The 14255-nt window shown below is 48.2% G+C and overlaps 1 protein-coding gene across 1 annotated transcript in view; it reads right to left on the minus strand.

Moving 5' to 3' along the window:
- Nucleotides 1-3060: 3060 nt before the first annotated feature.
- Nucleotides 3061-14255, minus strand: part of SPMIP4 (sperm microtubule inner protein 4) — a 77980-nt gene continuing 66785 nt past the window's right edge. The window contains exons 8-9 of the mRNA XM_073677878.1: nt 13524-13615; nt 3061-11432 (exon numbers count right to left, since the gene is read on the minus strand). Of these exons, the coding sequence (XP_073533979.1) occupies nt 10701-11432; nt 13524-13615 (824 nt within the window). The 3' untranslated portion in view covers nt 3061-10700. The remainder of the gene's footprint in view (nt 11433-13523; nt 13616-14255) is intronic.

The raw sequence follows: 14255 nt of genomic DNA on the forward strand, positions 1-14255 counted from the left end.
TTAGCTGCTTTTTTCTTGCCATAATACAAATTCTAACAGTCTATTCAGTAGGACCATCAGCTGTGTATCCACATGACTTCTGCACAACACAACTGATGGTCCCAACCCCATTTATAAGGCAAGAAATCCCACTTATTAAACCTGACAGGGCACACCTGTGAAGTGAAAACCATTTCCGGTGACTACCTCTTGAAGCTCATCAAGAGAATGCCAAGAGTGTGCAAAGTAGTCATCAAAGCAAAAGGTGGCTACTTTGAAGAACCTAGAATATAAGACATATTTTCAGTTGTTTCACACTTTTTTGTTAAGTATATAATTCCACATGTGTTAATTCATAGTTTTGATGCCTTCAGTGTGAATGTACAATTTTCAAAGTCATGAAAATACAGAAAAATCTTAAAATGAGAAGGTGTGTCCATACTTTTGGTCTGTACTGTATGTCCTCATTCATTAATTAAAATAACCATTTCTTCTAAAAAATTGTGTTTTAACAAGCAGTTTAGTCAGTAGAAATCACATGTAGAAGCAGAGGGGAGATGGAGCGGTTTAAAATCATAATCATAGGGCTGAGCAGAGGTTTTTTTAAGCAATTTTTAATAGTGCACACAAATCGGTATGGCTGACATACTGTACTCTAGCTAGAATCTCCTCCAAGAAGTAAGTACACCCATAGTGTGCTACTAGTACTCCCTGATCAGACCTGCCTTTTTAAGCTGCATGGCCGAGTGCCTGTGCAGCTTGTAAACTCCATCCTGGCACGGGAGATGGTCACATTGGTCAGTGGAGTGGAGGTGAGTGGAGAAGGACCTGGGATAATGTCACCGTCAAGTGACCTGAGCAGGGGGAGCTTGTGTGCAGAGACTGGGAAAGAAAATGAAACAGACCATCTTCTCATGTGGTTAGTGCTTTCTGTCTGAACCTTGGGAATGCTGTGAGACACCTCTCTCTAATATCACTGTCACATAGCCTGGACATGCCGGGAATTGTAGTTCTCCTAATACCTCCTCCCTCCGTGTAATGTAATTTTCAGGCTGTAATTTGTTTTATTACTGCACATATTTGGTTTATTACTGCACATTGTGACAGGACGACTTGCTCGGCTGCAGTCGGAAGTAGACACAGGAACTCTTTCGTCTGCAGGTTTATTACATTAGCATAAAGCACTACAGACTTCAGCAAAATAAACTTGCTGGCCTAAAGTTAAAACAATAGACAAATGATAACACAGTCCAAAAGAGTACGGGTTCGCCTGCATCAATTTGCATCACACTTCAGCTCCTCCTGAGCTGAAGTTCCACCATCTGGAGACTTGTCTCTTCAAACTCACAACACAGAAAAAAAACAGTGACTGAGCATTTAACCTTGCTCAGCCACACCCTGAGGTGGAGATATGGTGAATGACCTCCCGCCCTTCACAATGGTCATTCACACAAAACCACTCCCTTCACAATAGTGATTTAACTCCTCAACATATAACTTGCTGGAGAAAAGTTGTAGGTTCAGTTCACTAAGGCTAGTAGCCATAGTGAAACATATGTCCCCTCACATATAACACCAGTGACTCTGTAGCAGCATATTGTGTATTACTACACAATAAAAAATAATCTGGGGCTGAGGGTTTATATGGAGTTTCTGAAGTATTTTGTACAGCAGATTTGATCCAAAATCCTCCTCAAAAACTGCTTCATGGTAAACTGTTACAATTTATTTCAATGGGAAATCCACTTTGCTGTCTATATGAGGATTTTTTTTTAATTAAAAATGAGTGTGCTCTTGAGATTAGAGAGGATTTTTACTAAGAGGTAAATTGCATTGATGCCTGTTTTAATAAACACTTTGCAATTTTGCCAATTTAATAAAGGAAGACAATTTATTTAAAAGAGTTGTCCACCGCTTTTGAACATTTTCTTTTTTCTTATCCAGGACAAAATAAGACAAAGAAAACTCGGCTATCACGGCGAAGCTGCTCCTCCACATTAAGCACTGTGCAGAAGACTTCAGCTTGGATTGATCATGAATGCTGCAGCTGATCATTGTTGCTGATTGGCTGCAGCTGTCACGATATTTCACTGGCCAGATATTGATTTCAGGAGACCAGCCAGGGACACCGCACCGAGTATGGTGGAGCTGTGCCAGTGCAGTACGCAAGTATCCTTTTTTTCGTTCTCCCCAACCTGAGAACATTAAGAAAATGTCTGAAAATTGTGGATCACAGCTTTCAAGATGCCATCATCATGCCTCTGTTCCTTTATTCCTGTTCTAGGGCTTACAGAACGATTCACCCAAGAGTGAACAAGAATCAGGGACAAGACCATACCAGTAGTACCAGGAGCAAAGTGCAAGTCTTGGAAGCATGGTGCTATTGAGGAGGTTGAGATTAAGCTCATAAGCCATCACCTGTCCATGGTTCTATTATAACTGTCTAATAACAGCAAATATCTCTTTTCATCCATGCCTAACACATAGGTATTAGACATATTTTTTTTTAAAAATAGTTGATTATCAAGAGTAATCTGAAATACTTTGGCGATCATGATTTCAGTGGTGTTTAATAGCAACAAGGTTACTTATAGCTATGGAGAATGCAAAACAATTACGGTGAGTCAGCATGTCTTACACATCATAGCCGTACTGTAAAAACCTGAATTACAGCTGCAGTTTTTGGAACATTACAAAAGTTTGCATCATCACAACAAATATATAGGTAAGAGGTGAGCTCTCACCTGAAAAATACAATACAGCTACGGCGTCAAGCTGTTCAATGTGAAAAGAAGCAACAGTGTAAAACACTGCAGAGAGCCGAAAATACAGAAGGTGTTTCATCTATTATAGCAACTCCGAATCGACTTACATTGACCATGGAATGTGATAATGAAGCGAATCAACTCTACTACAGTTTACTTATGGTTAATTTATTTCAGTAGTGTTCACCTGTTTGGGTATCAGTGTGATGTAAATACTGGATACCATATTGCACAGGAGATCCAAGATGTAGCGTCGGCGTCCCTGCCTCCTGCTAGGCAGGGACGCTGTTCCCCTCACCTCTCCGCTCCGTGCCCGGCGTCTTCCTCCCGCTCTGCTAGCAGCGCGCGCTCCTTCCCGGCCACGGTGCTTAGGGCGCGCGCGCGCTCCCCCTCTCTTAAAGGGGCCGCGCGCGCCGTCCTAAGGAGTCCCCGGCCAATGGCCGGAGGACTTCACCATATATAAGGCACCTCCTCCAAAATGGAGGTGCCCGAGCAATGTTGTAGCACAGTTCATCACTCTGCTTCAGCCCTCAGGTCCCGTTTCCAGTTACCTGCCAGTTGCCTGCCAGTTTCCTGTCTGATACCTGCCTGTCTCGTGTCAACCTGCTACTATTCCTGCGGTCCGACAGTCTGCCTACCAGCCCTGCCAGTCTGTCTATGGATCCGTCTGCCCGCTCACCTGGGAGCGCACATCTGCTACCTGCCTGCTAGCCTACCTGGAGGCTCCGCCGTCACGTGCTGTGACCACCAGCCTGTCCAGAGACTCTTGCCCGCTCACCTGGGAGCGCTCACCTTCTACCTGTCTGCTAGCCTACCTGGAGGCTCCGCCGTCACGTGCTGTGACCACCTGCCTGTCCAGAGACTCTTGCCCGCTCACCTGGGAGTGCTCACCTTCTACCTGTCTGCTAGCCTACCTGGAGGCTCCGCCGTCACGTGCTGTGACCACCTGCCTGTCCAGAGACTCTTGCCCGCTCACCTGGGAGCGTCCACCTGCTACCAGCCTGCTTGCCTACCTGGAGGCTCTGCCGTCACTTGCCGTGACCACCCGTTTACCCAGAGACTGCTCCGGTCACTTGCCGTGACCACCTGCCCATTTACCCAGAGACTGTCCCGGTCACTTGCCGTGACCACCTGCCCGTTTACCCAGAGACTGTCCCGTCACTTGCCGTGACCACCTGCCCGTTTACCCAGAGACTGTCCCGGTCACTTGCCGTGACCACCTGCCCGTTTTCCCAGAGACTGTCCCTGTCACTTGCTGTGACTACCTGCCCGTCTCCCCTGGGCGCCACCCGCTTCCTTACAAGGGCCGCCCCCTTGTATAGTTGCTCAGAGGTTCCGCCTCCCAGACCCGTTACAGTTTGCTCGGGCCATGGAACCCGGTGGCACCCATGCTCCCTCGCTCTCGGACCTATGTCATGAACTGTCCCGTCAGAGGTCCCAACAGGAGTCCATCCTGGGTCACCTGCGGAATGTCAACTCTCGCCTGGACACTCTGACTGCTCCACCAGCAACCACCGCTAGCGTCACGACCCGCAACCCGGCAGCGCCGCTGCCCACCAATACCGTGGTATCCTGCCCCGGACCCCGGCTTTCTGCACCTCCTCGCTTCGGAGGCGACCCCGCTCAAGCTCGGGGCTTCATAAACCAGTGCACCCTGCACTTTGAACTCCTGTCCCACCAGTTTATCTCCGACCGGGCCAAAGTTGCCTTCATCATGTCTCATCTCTCGGGGGAGGCACTGGCTTGGCTAAATCCTCTATGGGAGAGAGGAGACCTCCTGGTGTCCGACCTGCCAGCCTTTCTCACGGCTTTCCGGAAAGTCTTCGACGAACCCGGACGGAAGACCTCATCCGCATCGTCTCTGCTACGCCTCCGTCAAGGAGATCTCACCGTGGGCCAATATGCCATACGGTTCCGTACCCTTGCTTCGGAGCTGGCCTGGGATAACGACGCTCTGGTGTCTGTCTTCTGGGAGGGTCTGTCCGGCCGTATTAAAGATGAACTCGCCGGTCGGGACATTCCTACCACTCTCGACGACTTGATAACACTTGCCACCCGGATTGACATCCGGTTCCAGGAGCGCGCCAAAGAGGTCACCCGTGAGAGGAGGTTTCCACGTCTAGCCCCTACTTTCCAGAAACCCGTCACTCCCTCCGTTACTCCCCAGGCACACTCACCTGAGCCTATGCAGGTCGACCAGACCAAGATGGTCAAAACCCGTCAAGACTCACGCCGTGCCGAGGGGAGCTGCTTCTACTGTGGCAGTAAGGAGCACCGGATCCGTTCCTGCCCTGAGAGATCGGGAAACGCCTGTGTCTAGGGTCGCTCAGAGAGGTCGCCCTAGACAAAAGTAAACCCTCTCCATCCCTGATGCTGTCAGTCTCTATCACCTGCGGAGAGAACCGCTATTTCGAACTGGCTCAACTTGACTCAGGAGCTGCTGGTAATCTCATCTCTCAATCCCTGGTAGAGAGGTACCGCATTCCTACCAAACCTCTGGCCGTACCTTTATCTGTTGCCGCCGTGGATGGGGCCCTCTTACCACATCCTATCCAACTCATCACAGAATCCATAACTCTGCAGGTGGGAATGCTGCATTCTGAGAGCATCTCCTTTCATGTTCTACCTGGACTGTCTCACGCACTCTTGCTGGGTCTACCTTGGCTCCAGAAACATGCACCCGTGCTTGACTGGCAGACCGGAGAGGTCCTTCGCTGGGGACAGGACTGCCATAAGACTTGTCTAGTTCCCGTTCATCCTGCTCGTCCTTCTCCTACCCCAGTCAATCTACCCGGTCTACCGGCTCCCTATTGGTCTTATGCGGATGTCTTCAATAAAAAAGAAGCAGAGACATTATCCCCTCATAGACCATATGACTGTCCAATCGACCTGATACCCGGCTCTACTCCTCCCCGTGGGCGTATCTACCCTTTGTCCGCAGCAGAGACCCGGTCCATGTCTGAATATATTGAGGAGAATCTGGTCCGGGGATTTATCCGGAAATCTACCTCCCCGGCGGGAGCAGACTTCTTCTTCGTCAAAAAGAAGGACGGCTCACTCCGTCCATGTATAGATTACAGAGGCCTTAACCAGATTACAGTGAAGAATAAATACCCCCTCCCGCTCATTCCTGAATTATTTGACCGCCTGAGGGGGGCTAGAATCTTCACCAAACTGGACCTCCGTGGGGCGTATAACCTGGTCCGTATCCGTCAGGGGGATGAATGGAAGACGGCATTCAACACCCGGGACGGCCACTATGAATATCTGGTAATGCCCTTTGGTCTCTGTAACGCTCCCGCCGTCTTTCAAGAGTTGGTCAATGACATCTTCCGGGACCTTCTCTACTCCTGCGTAGTGGTGTACCTGGACGACATCTTGGTCTTCTCTCCGGATCTCCAGACTCACCGGAGGGATGTTCGTCAGGTCCTGCTCAGGCTCAGGCAGAACCACCTCTACGCTAAATATGAGAAGTGCCTCTTTGAGCAGACCTCGCTTCCGTTTTTAGGCTACATAATTTCCCAGACCGGCCTACGAATGGATCCTGAGAAGCTGCCTGCCATCGAGAAGTGGCCTCGACCAGAGGGGTTGAAGGCTATTCAGCGGTTCCTGGGATTCGCCAACTATTACCGCCTCTTTATACCGCACTTCTCTTCCCGGACTGCCCCAATTTCCGCGCTCACCCGTAAGGGCACTAATCCCAGAGAATGGCCGCCCGCAGCAGAGGAAGCCTTTCTTTCCTTAAAACAGGCTTTCTCTTCCGCCCTGGTGCTGCATCGCCCGGACGGCAACAAGCAGTTCTTCCTGGAAGTTGACGCCTCCTCCTCTGGAGCCGGAGCGGTACTTACCCAAAAATCGTCTTCCGGGAGAATGGTAACTTGCGGCTTCTTCTCCAAACTCTTCTCCTCTTCTGAGCGCAACTATTCTATTGGAGACCGAGAGTTATTGGCCATTAAGCTGGCTTTGGAGCAGTGGCGTTACCTGCTCGAGGGGGCTCTTCACCCGGTAATAATTTACACTGACCACAAGAACTTGGCTTACCTCCAGAGTGCCCAGAGACTTAACCCGCGCCAAGCCCGGTGGTCCTTGTTTTTTGCTCGCTTTGATTTTGTTCTTCATTTTCGCCCGGCTGACAAAAACATCAAAGCGGACGCCTTGTCCCGATCCTTTCTGGTGTCTGATCTCGAGGAGGAACCTAAACATATCATCGATCCCGCCAGAGTAATGCAGGTGGCTCCCGTGAGTCTAAATCGTCTCCCTCCTGGTAAGACGTTCGTCACTGTACCTGATCGGGAGAAGATCCTACACTGGGGTCACTCGTCTAAACTTGCTGGCCACGCCGGTCAGAAAAAGACCCTCCAGCTTATTACCCGGCACTACTGGTGGCCTACCCTGCACAAGTATGTAATAGACTTTGTTTCTGCCTGTGTGTCCTGCGCCCGCAACAAGGTTCCGAGACACCTGCCAGCCGGTCGCCTCCTTCCGCTTCCTGTACCTGCTGCCCCCTGGCAGCATATAGCTATGGACTTCATAACAGACCTCCCTGTCTCTGCCGGTTGTACAGTCATTTGGGTGGTCGCTGACCGCTTTTCCAAAATGGCCCATTTCATTCCCCTGCCAGGCCTCCCGTCTGCACCCGAGCTGGCTAAAGACTTTATCCGCCACATCTTCCGTCTTCATGGCCTGACTCTCCACATCGTGTCGGATCGTGGGGTTCAGTTCACCTCACGCTTCTGGAGAGCCACATGTAAACTGCTAGACGTCACCTTGGACTTCTCCTCCGCTTACCATCCACAGTCCAATGGTCAAGTGGAGCGGATCAATCAGATCCTGACCAGTTACCTCCGGCACTTCGTTAATGCCCACCATTCAGACTGGGTGGATCTCCTGCCATGGGCCGAATTTTCTTACAACAATCACGAGAGCGAATCTTCCTCCAAATCCCCGTTTTTTGTAGTCTTCGGTCAGAATCCTCGGATCCCATTTCCCGTCTCCACCTCGGTGGATAATCCGGCTGCGGAATCTCTCGTTAGCGAATTTTCCTCCATTTGGGAGAGTACCCGATCCGCACTCCTTCAGTCGTCCGAGCGGATGAAAAGACACGCTGACAAAAAACGCCTGGATCCTCCACAATTCCGTCCTGGAGATAAAGTCTGGCTCTCGTCCAAGTATGTCCGGCTCAAGATTCCCTCCTACAAGTTAGGGCCTCGGTTCATCGGCCCACTGGAGGTTATCAAACAGATCAACCCGGTGGCCTATAAATTGAAACTCCCGGCCAACTTGCGGATCCCTAACTCCTTCCATGTATCTCTCCTCAAACCCGTGGTACTTAACTCTTTTTCCAGGTCTACAGGTACGCCTCCTGCTCCGGTTTCTGCTGAAGACGAGTTTGAGGTAGAGAACATTCTGGCCACCAAAAGGGTAAGAGGAAAGACCTTTTTTCTGGTAGATTGGAAGGGGTTTGGTCTTGAGGAGAGAACGTGGGAGCCCCGGGAGAACATCCATGTCCCGCTCATCCTTGCTAAATTTCTGTCTGGCCTAAAAAAGGGGGGGCCTAAAGGTGGGGGTACTGTAGCGTCGGCGTCCCTGCCTCCTGCTAGGCAGGGACGCTGTTCCCCTCACCTCTCCGCTCCATGCCCGGCGTCTTCCTCCCGCTCTGCTAGCAGCGCGCGCTCCTTCCCGGCCACGGTGCTTAGGGCGCTCGCGCGCTCCCCCTCTCTTAAAGGGGCCGCGCGCGCCGTCCTAAGGAGTCCCCGGCCAATGGCCGGAGGACTTCACCATATATAAGGCACCTCCTCCAAAATGGAGGTGCCCGAGCAATGTTGTAGCACAGTTCATCACTCTGCTTCAGCCCTCAGGTCCCGTTTCCAGTTACCTGCCAGTTGCCTGCCAGTTTCCTGCCAGTTTCCTGTCTGATACCTGCCTGTCTTGTGTCAACCTGCTACTATTCCTGCGGTCCGACAGTCTGCCTACCAGCCCTGCCAGTCTGTCTATGGATCCGTCTGCCCGCTCACCTGGGAGCGCTCACCTTCTACCTGTCTGCTAGCCTACCTGGAGGCTCCGCCGTCACGTGCTGTGACCACCTGCCTGTCCAGAGACTCTTGCCCGCTCACCTGGGAGCGCTCACCTTCTACCTGTCTGCTAGCCTACCTGGAGGCTCCGCCGTCACATGCTGTGACCACCTGCCTGTCCAGAGACTCTTGCCCGCTCACCTGGGAGCGTCCACCTGCTACCAGCCTGCTTGCCTACCTGGAGGCTCTGCCGTCACTTGCCGTGACCACCCGTTTACCCAGAGACTGCCCCGGTCACTTGCCGTGACCACCTGCCCGTTTACCCAGAGACTGTCCCGGTCACTTGCCGTGACCACCTGCCCGTTTACCCAGAGACTGTCCCGGTCACTTGCCGTGACCACCTGCCCGTTTACCCAGAGACTGTCCCGGTCACTTGCCGTGACCACCTGCCCGTTTTCCCAGAGACTGTCCCTGTCACTTGCTGTGATTACCTGCCCGTCTCCCCTGGGAGCCACCCGCTTCCTTACAAGTGCCGCCCCCTTGTATAGTTGCTCAGAGGTTCCGCCTCCCAGACCCGTTACACAAGACAGTGGTGGGTTGAGGGTCATTGTAACGATGTGGCAGTAGCTCTAGTAGCACGAGACTGCAGAGCTGCAATCACAGTTCTGTTTTGTCGCTGTTGGAGACATCTCACCATGCTAGAAAATAATCAAAAGGAGTAATACCTTAACAAATCCCTTGTCTACACTACCCTCGTCCATCTCTGTTCACTCGGCTCCAGTGGTCGACATGACGTGATTGCTCCAGTCACGGTAGTGACCTTAGTTGTGTTGACAGATCACTACATATAACATTAGTGGGTTTATTAAGTCACTTTTTTTTTTTTCTTGTGGTATTCGTTGCAGTTTTTAGTGCCAAATTCTTGAATATGGCACAAGTAGTCCATGAATTTTGCTCCAAATCGAAAAAGGTCCTTATTTTTGTCGTTGATCTTTTATGTGACTTTTTAACTTGCAATGGTGCAAAATTTGGGCCAAAATATCTAGCGTATACAAGTTCAACCCAGTACGTTTGTAACAAATTTTTAAACTTTTCAAGAAGCCATAATTGATGAATCAGCCAAAAACATCTGGAAAACCCCAAACTTGGTCAACAATTGTGAACGTAAGAAAAAGTAGGTACATAAAATGGAGTTTAAAAAAACGGCAAGAAAAAGAAGAATAAAACACCAAAAAGTAGACAAAAAACAGGCCCAAATGCAATAATTAATTGGGCCCATCGAGTTCATCTCTAATACCAAAACAACTATAAATGCAGCTCTGTACCCAAAAATAAGCAAGAACTCAGGATGGCTATCAGTTATTTAACTTTTTAAGTAGATTTATTGTACATATAACTTTGATTCATTGGTGGAAATACTCTTTAAAGGGGTTTTTCGGCACAAAAACTTTGATGACTGATCCTTAGTGTCATCAATGATTTAATAATTGTGAATCTGACCTGCAACCAATAACAGTCTTAAGTGATGACAGGCCATTAACATTTGTGCCCTGGTAAACCCCCTAAACCCTTGAAATGAAAAAGGACAGCTGATATATGCTGCCAATCCACAGGCAGCATGTATCAGACACAGGCTGTGTGATTTCAGCCATGTATGTTAGTAGTAATGCCTTAAAAGCTGCTGGGGTCCAAGGTGGTCTCCCCTTGAGCAATGGGTCTTTTCCTGTGTGTGTGTACAGGGACAGACCGACAGTCATTGGCAACAGGCGGGGGAAGCTGCCGGAGACTGGTCTTTCTTTCTTGCGGCTTGGTCACCGTCAGCATTTAAAGTATTTAATGAGTCAAGGATACATGGCTGAAATCAGTTAGTGTCTGACCTATGCTGCCTGTGCTTTGTGCAGCATGTATCAGCTGTCAGGTTCCTTTTAGCTAATAATGTCCCATTTTAGTTATGGAAATAGAAAGAATGGAAGCCATAAAACTTTTGCTTTTTCCCAGAATTGTAATTCTCTCTCAGATCTTTTGCATTTTCTGGAAAGTGCATATGTAAAGCTTTATGTGCTTGAGATCTAGAGAACGAGTCCTGAAGTTCTTGAAGAGATGGACGAGGTAATGTCCTCCCATGGTTATTTGTTGTACGCTGTGTTTGTAATGTCTTTTGCTCGATACAATAGCTCAGACTTTTATTATTTTGTACTTTTCCAAAACCAGTTGTCTTACTTGTGCAATCATTTTGCTGTGCATATTTACTAAGACTGTATGGACTTTCCATATATTGATCTTGTCCAACTGGTTGACAACTGTCATTGTAGACTGGCTTGGATTCCAGAAAGCAGGGCACTGGCGTCAGCTGCCTTCTGTACAAAGCCTCTGACCGTTCAGTATCGGTAATTTTGTGCATATCTGGTTCCTTATGTTGACTCTTTGCGTACTGTGGATGGGACTGCTTCTTTTCTATTGTGTTGCATGCATCCAAGTTAGAATATACATCATGGATACATGGTGACGGCGAGTCAGTAACACTTTTTTTGTCTGAATGTTCTGCACAAGCTGTAATTTCACTTTCTAGATCAATATATCTTTCCTCCCTCACAAGGGGACGTCTACCATCTCGTAAACGTGCAATGCGCCCTTCTAGTGGTCGTGCATGGAGAACCGTGGATACAAAAGTCGGCTTCTGAAACAAAAAGAACAAGAAATGGCAACTTGTTGGATTTCTTAAAGGATAGCTTTAGGTGAAAATAAAAACTCTGAACCAATAGGTCCATAAGTGTGTGTAGCGATTCCAAAAAATAACCTATTTCTTCTGGGCCCTAATAGCACCCAGATGCTAATATATGGCCAAATACAGAGCCTACAAGTCAGGGTCTTTTTGGAATTACCCTTGGCTTCCTCCCACATGTCAGTTCTCTACGTAAACCATTTTCATCCCATACTGCTCTGTGTATTTTGACATATCTTGTACATATCTGTCTTAAGCTACACTCAAGGTGCAAAGCTCAGGGATTTTTGTGCTGCAGTGAAATGTTCCTGCTAATGATTACAAAAGTTCTTTATGTTATGAACAAGTCCAATGTTTGTACCAATGCAATATACGATAAATAAAGTACCACGCCAGCGTTTTTTCTTTATTTCAGCGCTGAAGTGGTGCTAGTAATCTAAGTTCCCTCTGCCTAGACTTATACTGACCAGCTGCTGTCTTCAGCTGTTCCCAGCACCGCTCCAGTCCCACAGGGCCATCTGGTGACTGCAGCTTGAGACCCTTGTTCTGGCGTTGTTCTGGTTCTGAGACTTACATTGAGTTGTGACTTCCGGGTCGCTCCAGCAAACACTGGAGTGATCCAGCAGGTCACAAGCTGCTGGAGAATGACTGGATCAGCGCTGATAAAAGATGAAGATGAAGACGACGGCTGGTAAGTATGAGACAAGTGTGACGTGTAGATACCACATAAGATGTTGTTTAGCATCCAGCAACTAGGGGGGGTTAACAGGGTGTAGCTAGGGGAAAGTGGCCAGGCCTGCCTCAGAGAGACTGAGTAGTGTCAGTCCTGAGTTGGGGAGCTGGCTGCAAAGATGCAGACCTCTTCACCAGGCTGATTAGTGTCCTGGGACACTCTCTCACCGCCACTGCCGTCCGGTTGTTAGTGGTTACTACAGGAGGAAGTAGTGAAGAAAGGAGTGAACTGTTATTTAGCAGGAACAAGGAGAGAACACCACATCTGAGAACTGGACTCATCCTTCTGTTCTAACCCCCCCTCGAACCTCACTTCACTAGAAGGTAAAGCCTGTGACACTGTGGACCAGGGACTGCGGTAGGAACACTGTTTAGTGGGATCAAGAGAGATGGATCATGGGTGCAGAGAAAGGTGCTGCGGAAGAGAATAGGTTTGTGTTGGACTGGGCTAAAGAGAGAGAGATTGTTGTTACTGTGCCTTGAAGAAAAGAGTGTTATTATTGGAACTTGTTGCTCAAAAGCCTTACATTGCACTGGCTGTGCTGTGATAATAAATTTGACTGTTCAACTGTTTAAAAAGACTCTTGTCAGATGTGTCTGGTCAGCAATTGAATCTATCGTGTGCCTGAGAGAAGCTGCAGCCTATGGTCGCCCTGAGTAACGGTTCTCCCAGGATTCCAACAAATTCATGAAACCCGCCTCGCCCTATCTGAACCTAGCGGTGTGCGTGTAACATGGGACAGGGAACTTAGATTGGTAGCACTACTCTAGAGCTGCAATAAAAAAACACTGGAGTGGTGCTTTAACACTACGTATGGCACAATACATGGTGCATATGACACTTATTGTAGTATCTGATGAATGAGCGACCACATCTCCTAAATTGCTTCTTACACTTTTAGTTACAAATGAAAGAAGGTACATTTTTTCTCCACTCGTGGATTTCCTAGAAGCAATTCTGGGACTGTCTCCCACTTGGATTTTAGGTACACCCTGATAAGGATCTACCTTTCCACATCTGTGTTTAACCCCCTTACAAGTGATTCCTATGAAGAACCTTTTATTTTTCACTAGGAGTTCAGCCAGAAGCCTCGTAGCAAATTGCCACAAAAAAAAGCCAGAGAATAATGCAGCAAACTACGCTCTTTTTTTAAAAAAAAATTCAGACACCTTGATGCAAACCAAATGGACCCATGTAACACAATTGGCATTTCTGTTATTTTATTTTTTAGACTCCTATAATGGAACACAAAAACAGAAATGCAAGCACAGATCTGAAAATACGTGAAGCATGCTGCTTTGTTATTAGCTTACCATTTCTGTATTTTCATCTGTTCTGCCGGTTATGTTGCCGATAACCCTGTCATGAAAATCATCAAGTTGCAATGGATTCATTTCACCATTACCTGTTAATTAATCGACACAAGTAAACACAATGAGAAATAACGTAATTGCAGTAATTTTTTTCTTTTTTGGCATCATACAACTGGCTTGGCTATTGAAACGAGTAGATCAGCTAGAGGGGATGACAGCTAAAGATTGGGGCACCCGTAATAAGTATATTAGTAAGTTTTATATCTGTTTATTTTGATTCTGATCCATAGAGTTTCATGGCGGAGGTTTTATGGAGTAGGTCACCAGGTCTTTCTCCAACCCATAGCACTTAGCCACACGACCGCATGTTGGTATGTCATATCTTACTACCCTCCTGGCACATTTTGTGTCGGCTATAGGATGGGAGGGTAAGATCACCAGACAGAAATTGACCAAATTTTACATGGGAATGACCCTTAAAGGGGTTGTACGGTCTTAAACTACAAGTCTGCTGTCACTCTATTTGACTGCAGACTTGTGAGTCCTCACACCATGCGCACTGCTCGCTGAGAAGATTCTCTAGTGCTGATGCCAGGAGCGGGTGGTCCTGTGACCGCAATTATGTGATTTTCATACTTCCGGGTACATTCCGACTAGATGTCTCCGGCCTCGCTCAGTATACTTGCATTGAACTAGGCCACATCCAACTAGTTGGCACGTGAACACATGTAT

This window comes from Phyllobates terribilis, unplaced genomic scaffold (assembly GCF_046119375.1).
Source record: "Phyllobates terribilis strain yellow unplaced genomic scaffold, ASM4611937v1 Scaffold_4__5_contigs__length_816908805, whole genome shotgun sequence".
Lineage (NCBI taxonomy): Eukaryota > Metazoa > Chordata > Amphibia > Anura > Dendrobatidae > Phyllobates > Phyllobates terribilis.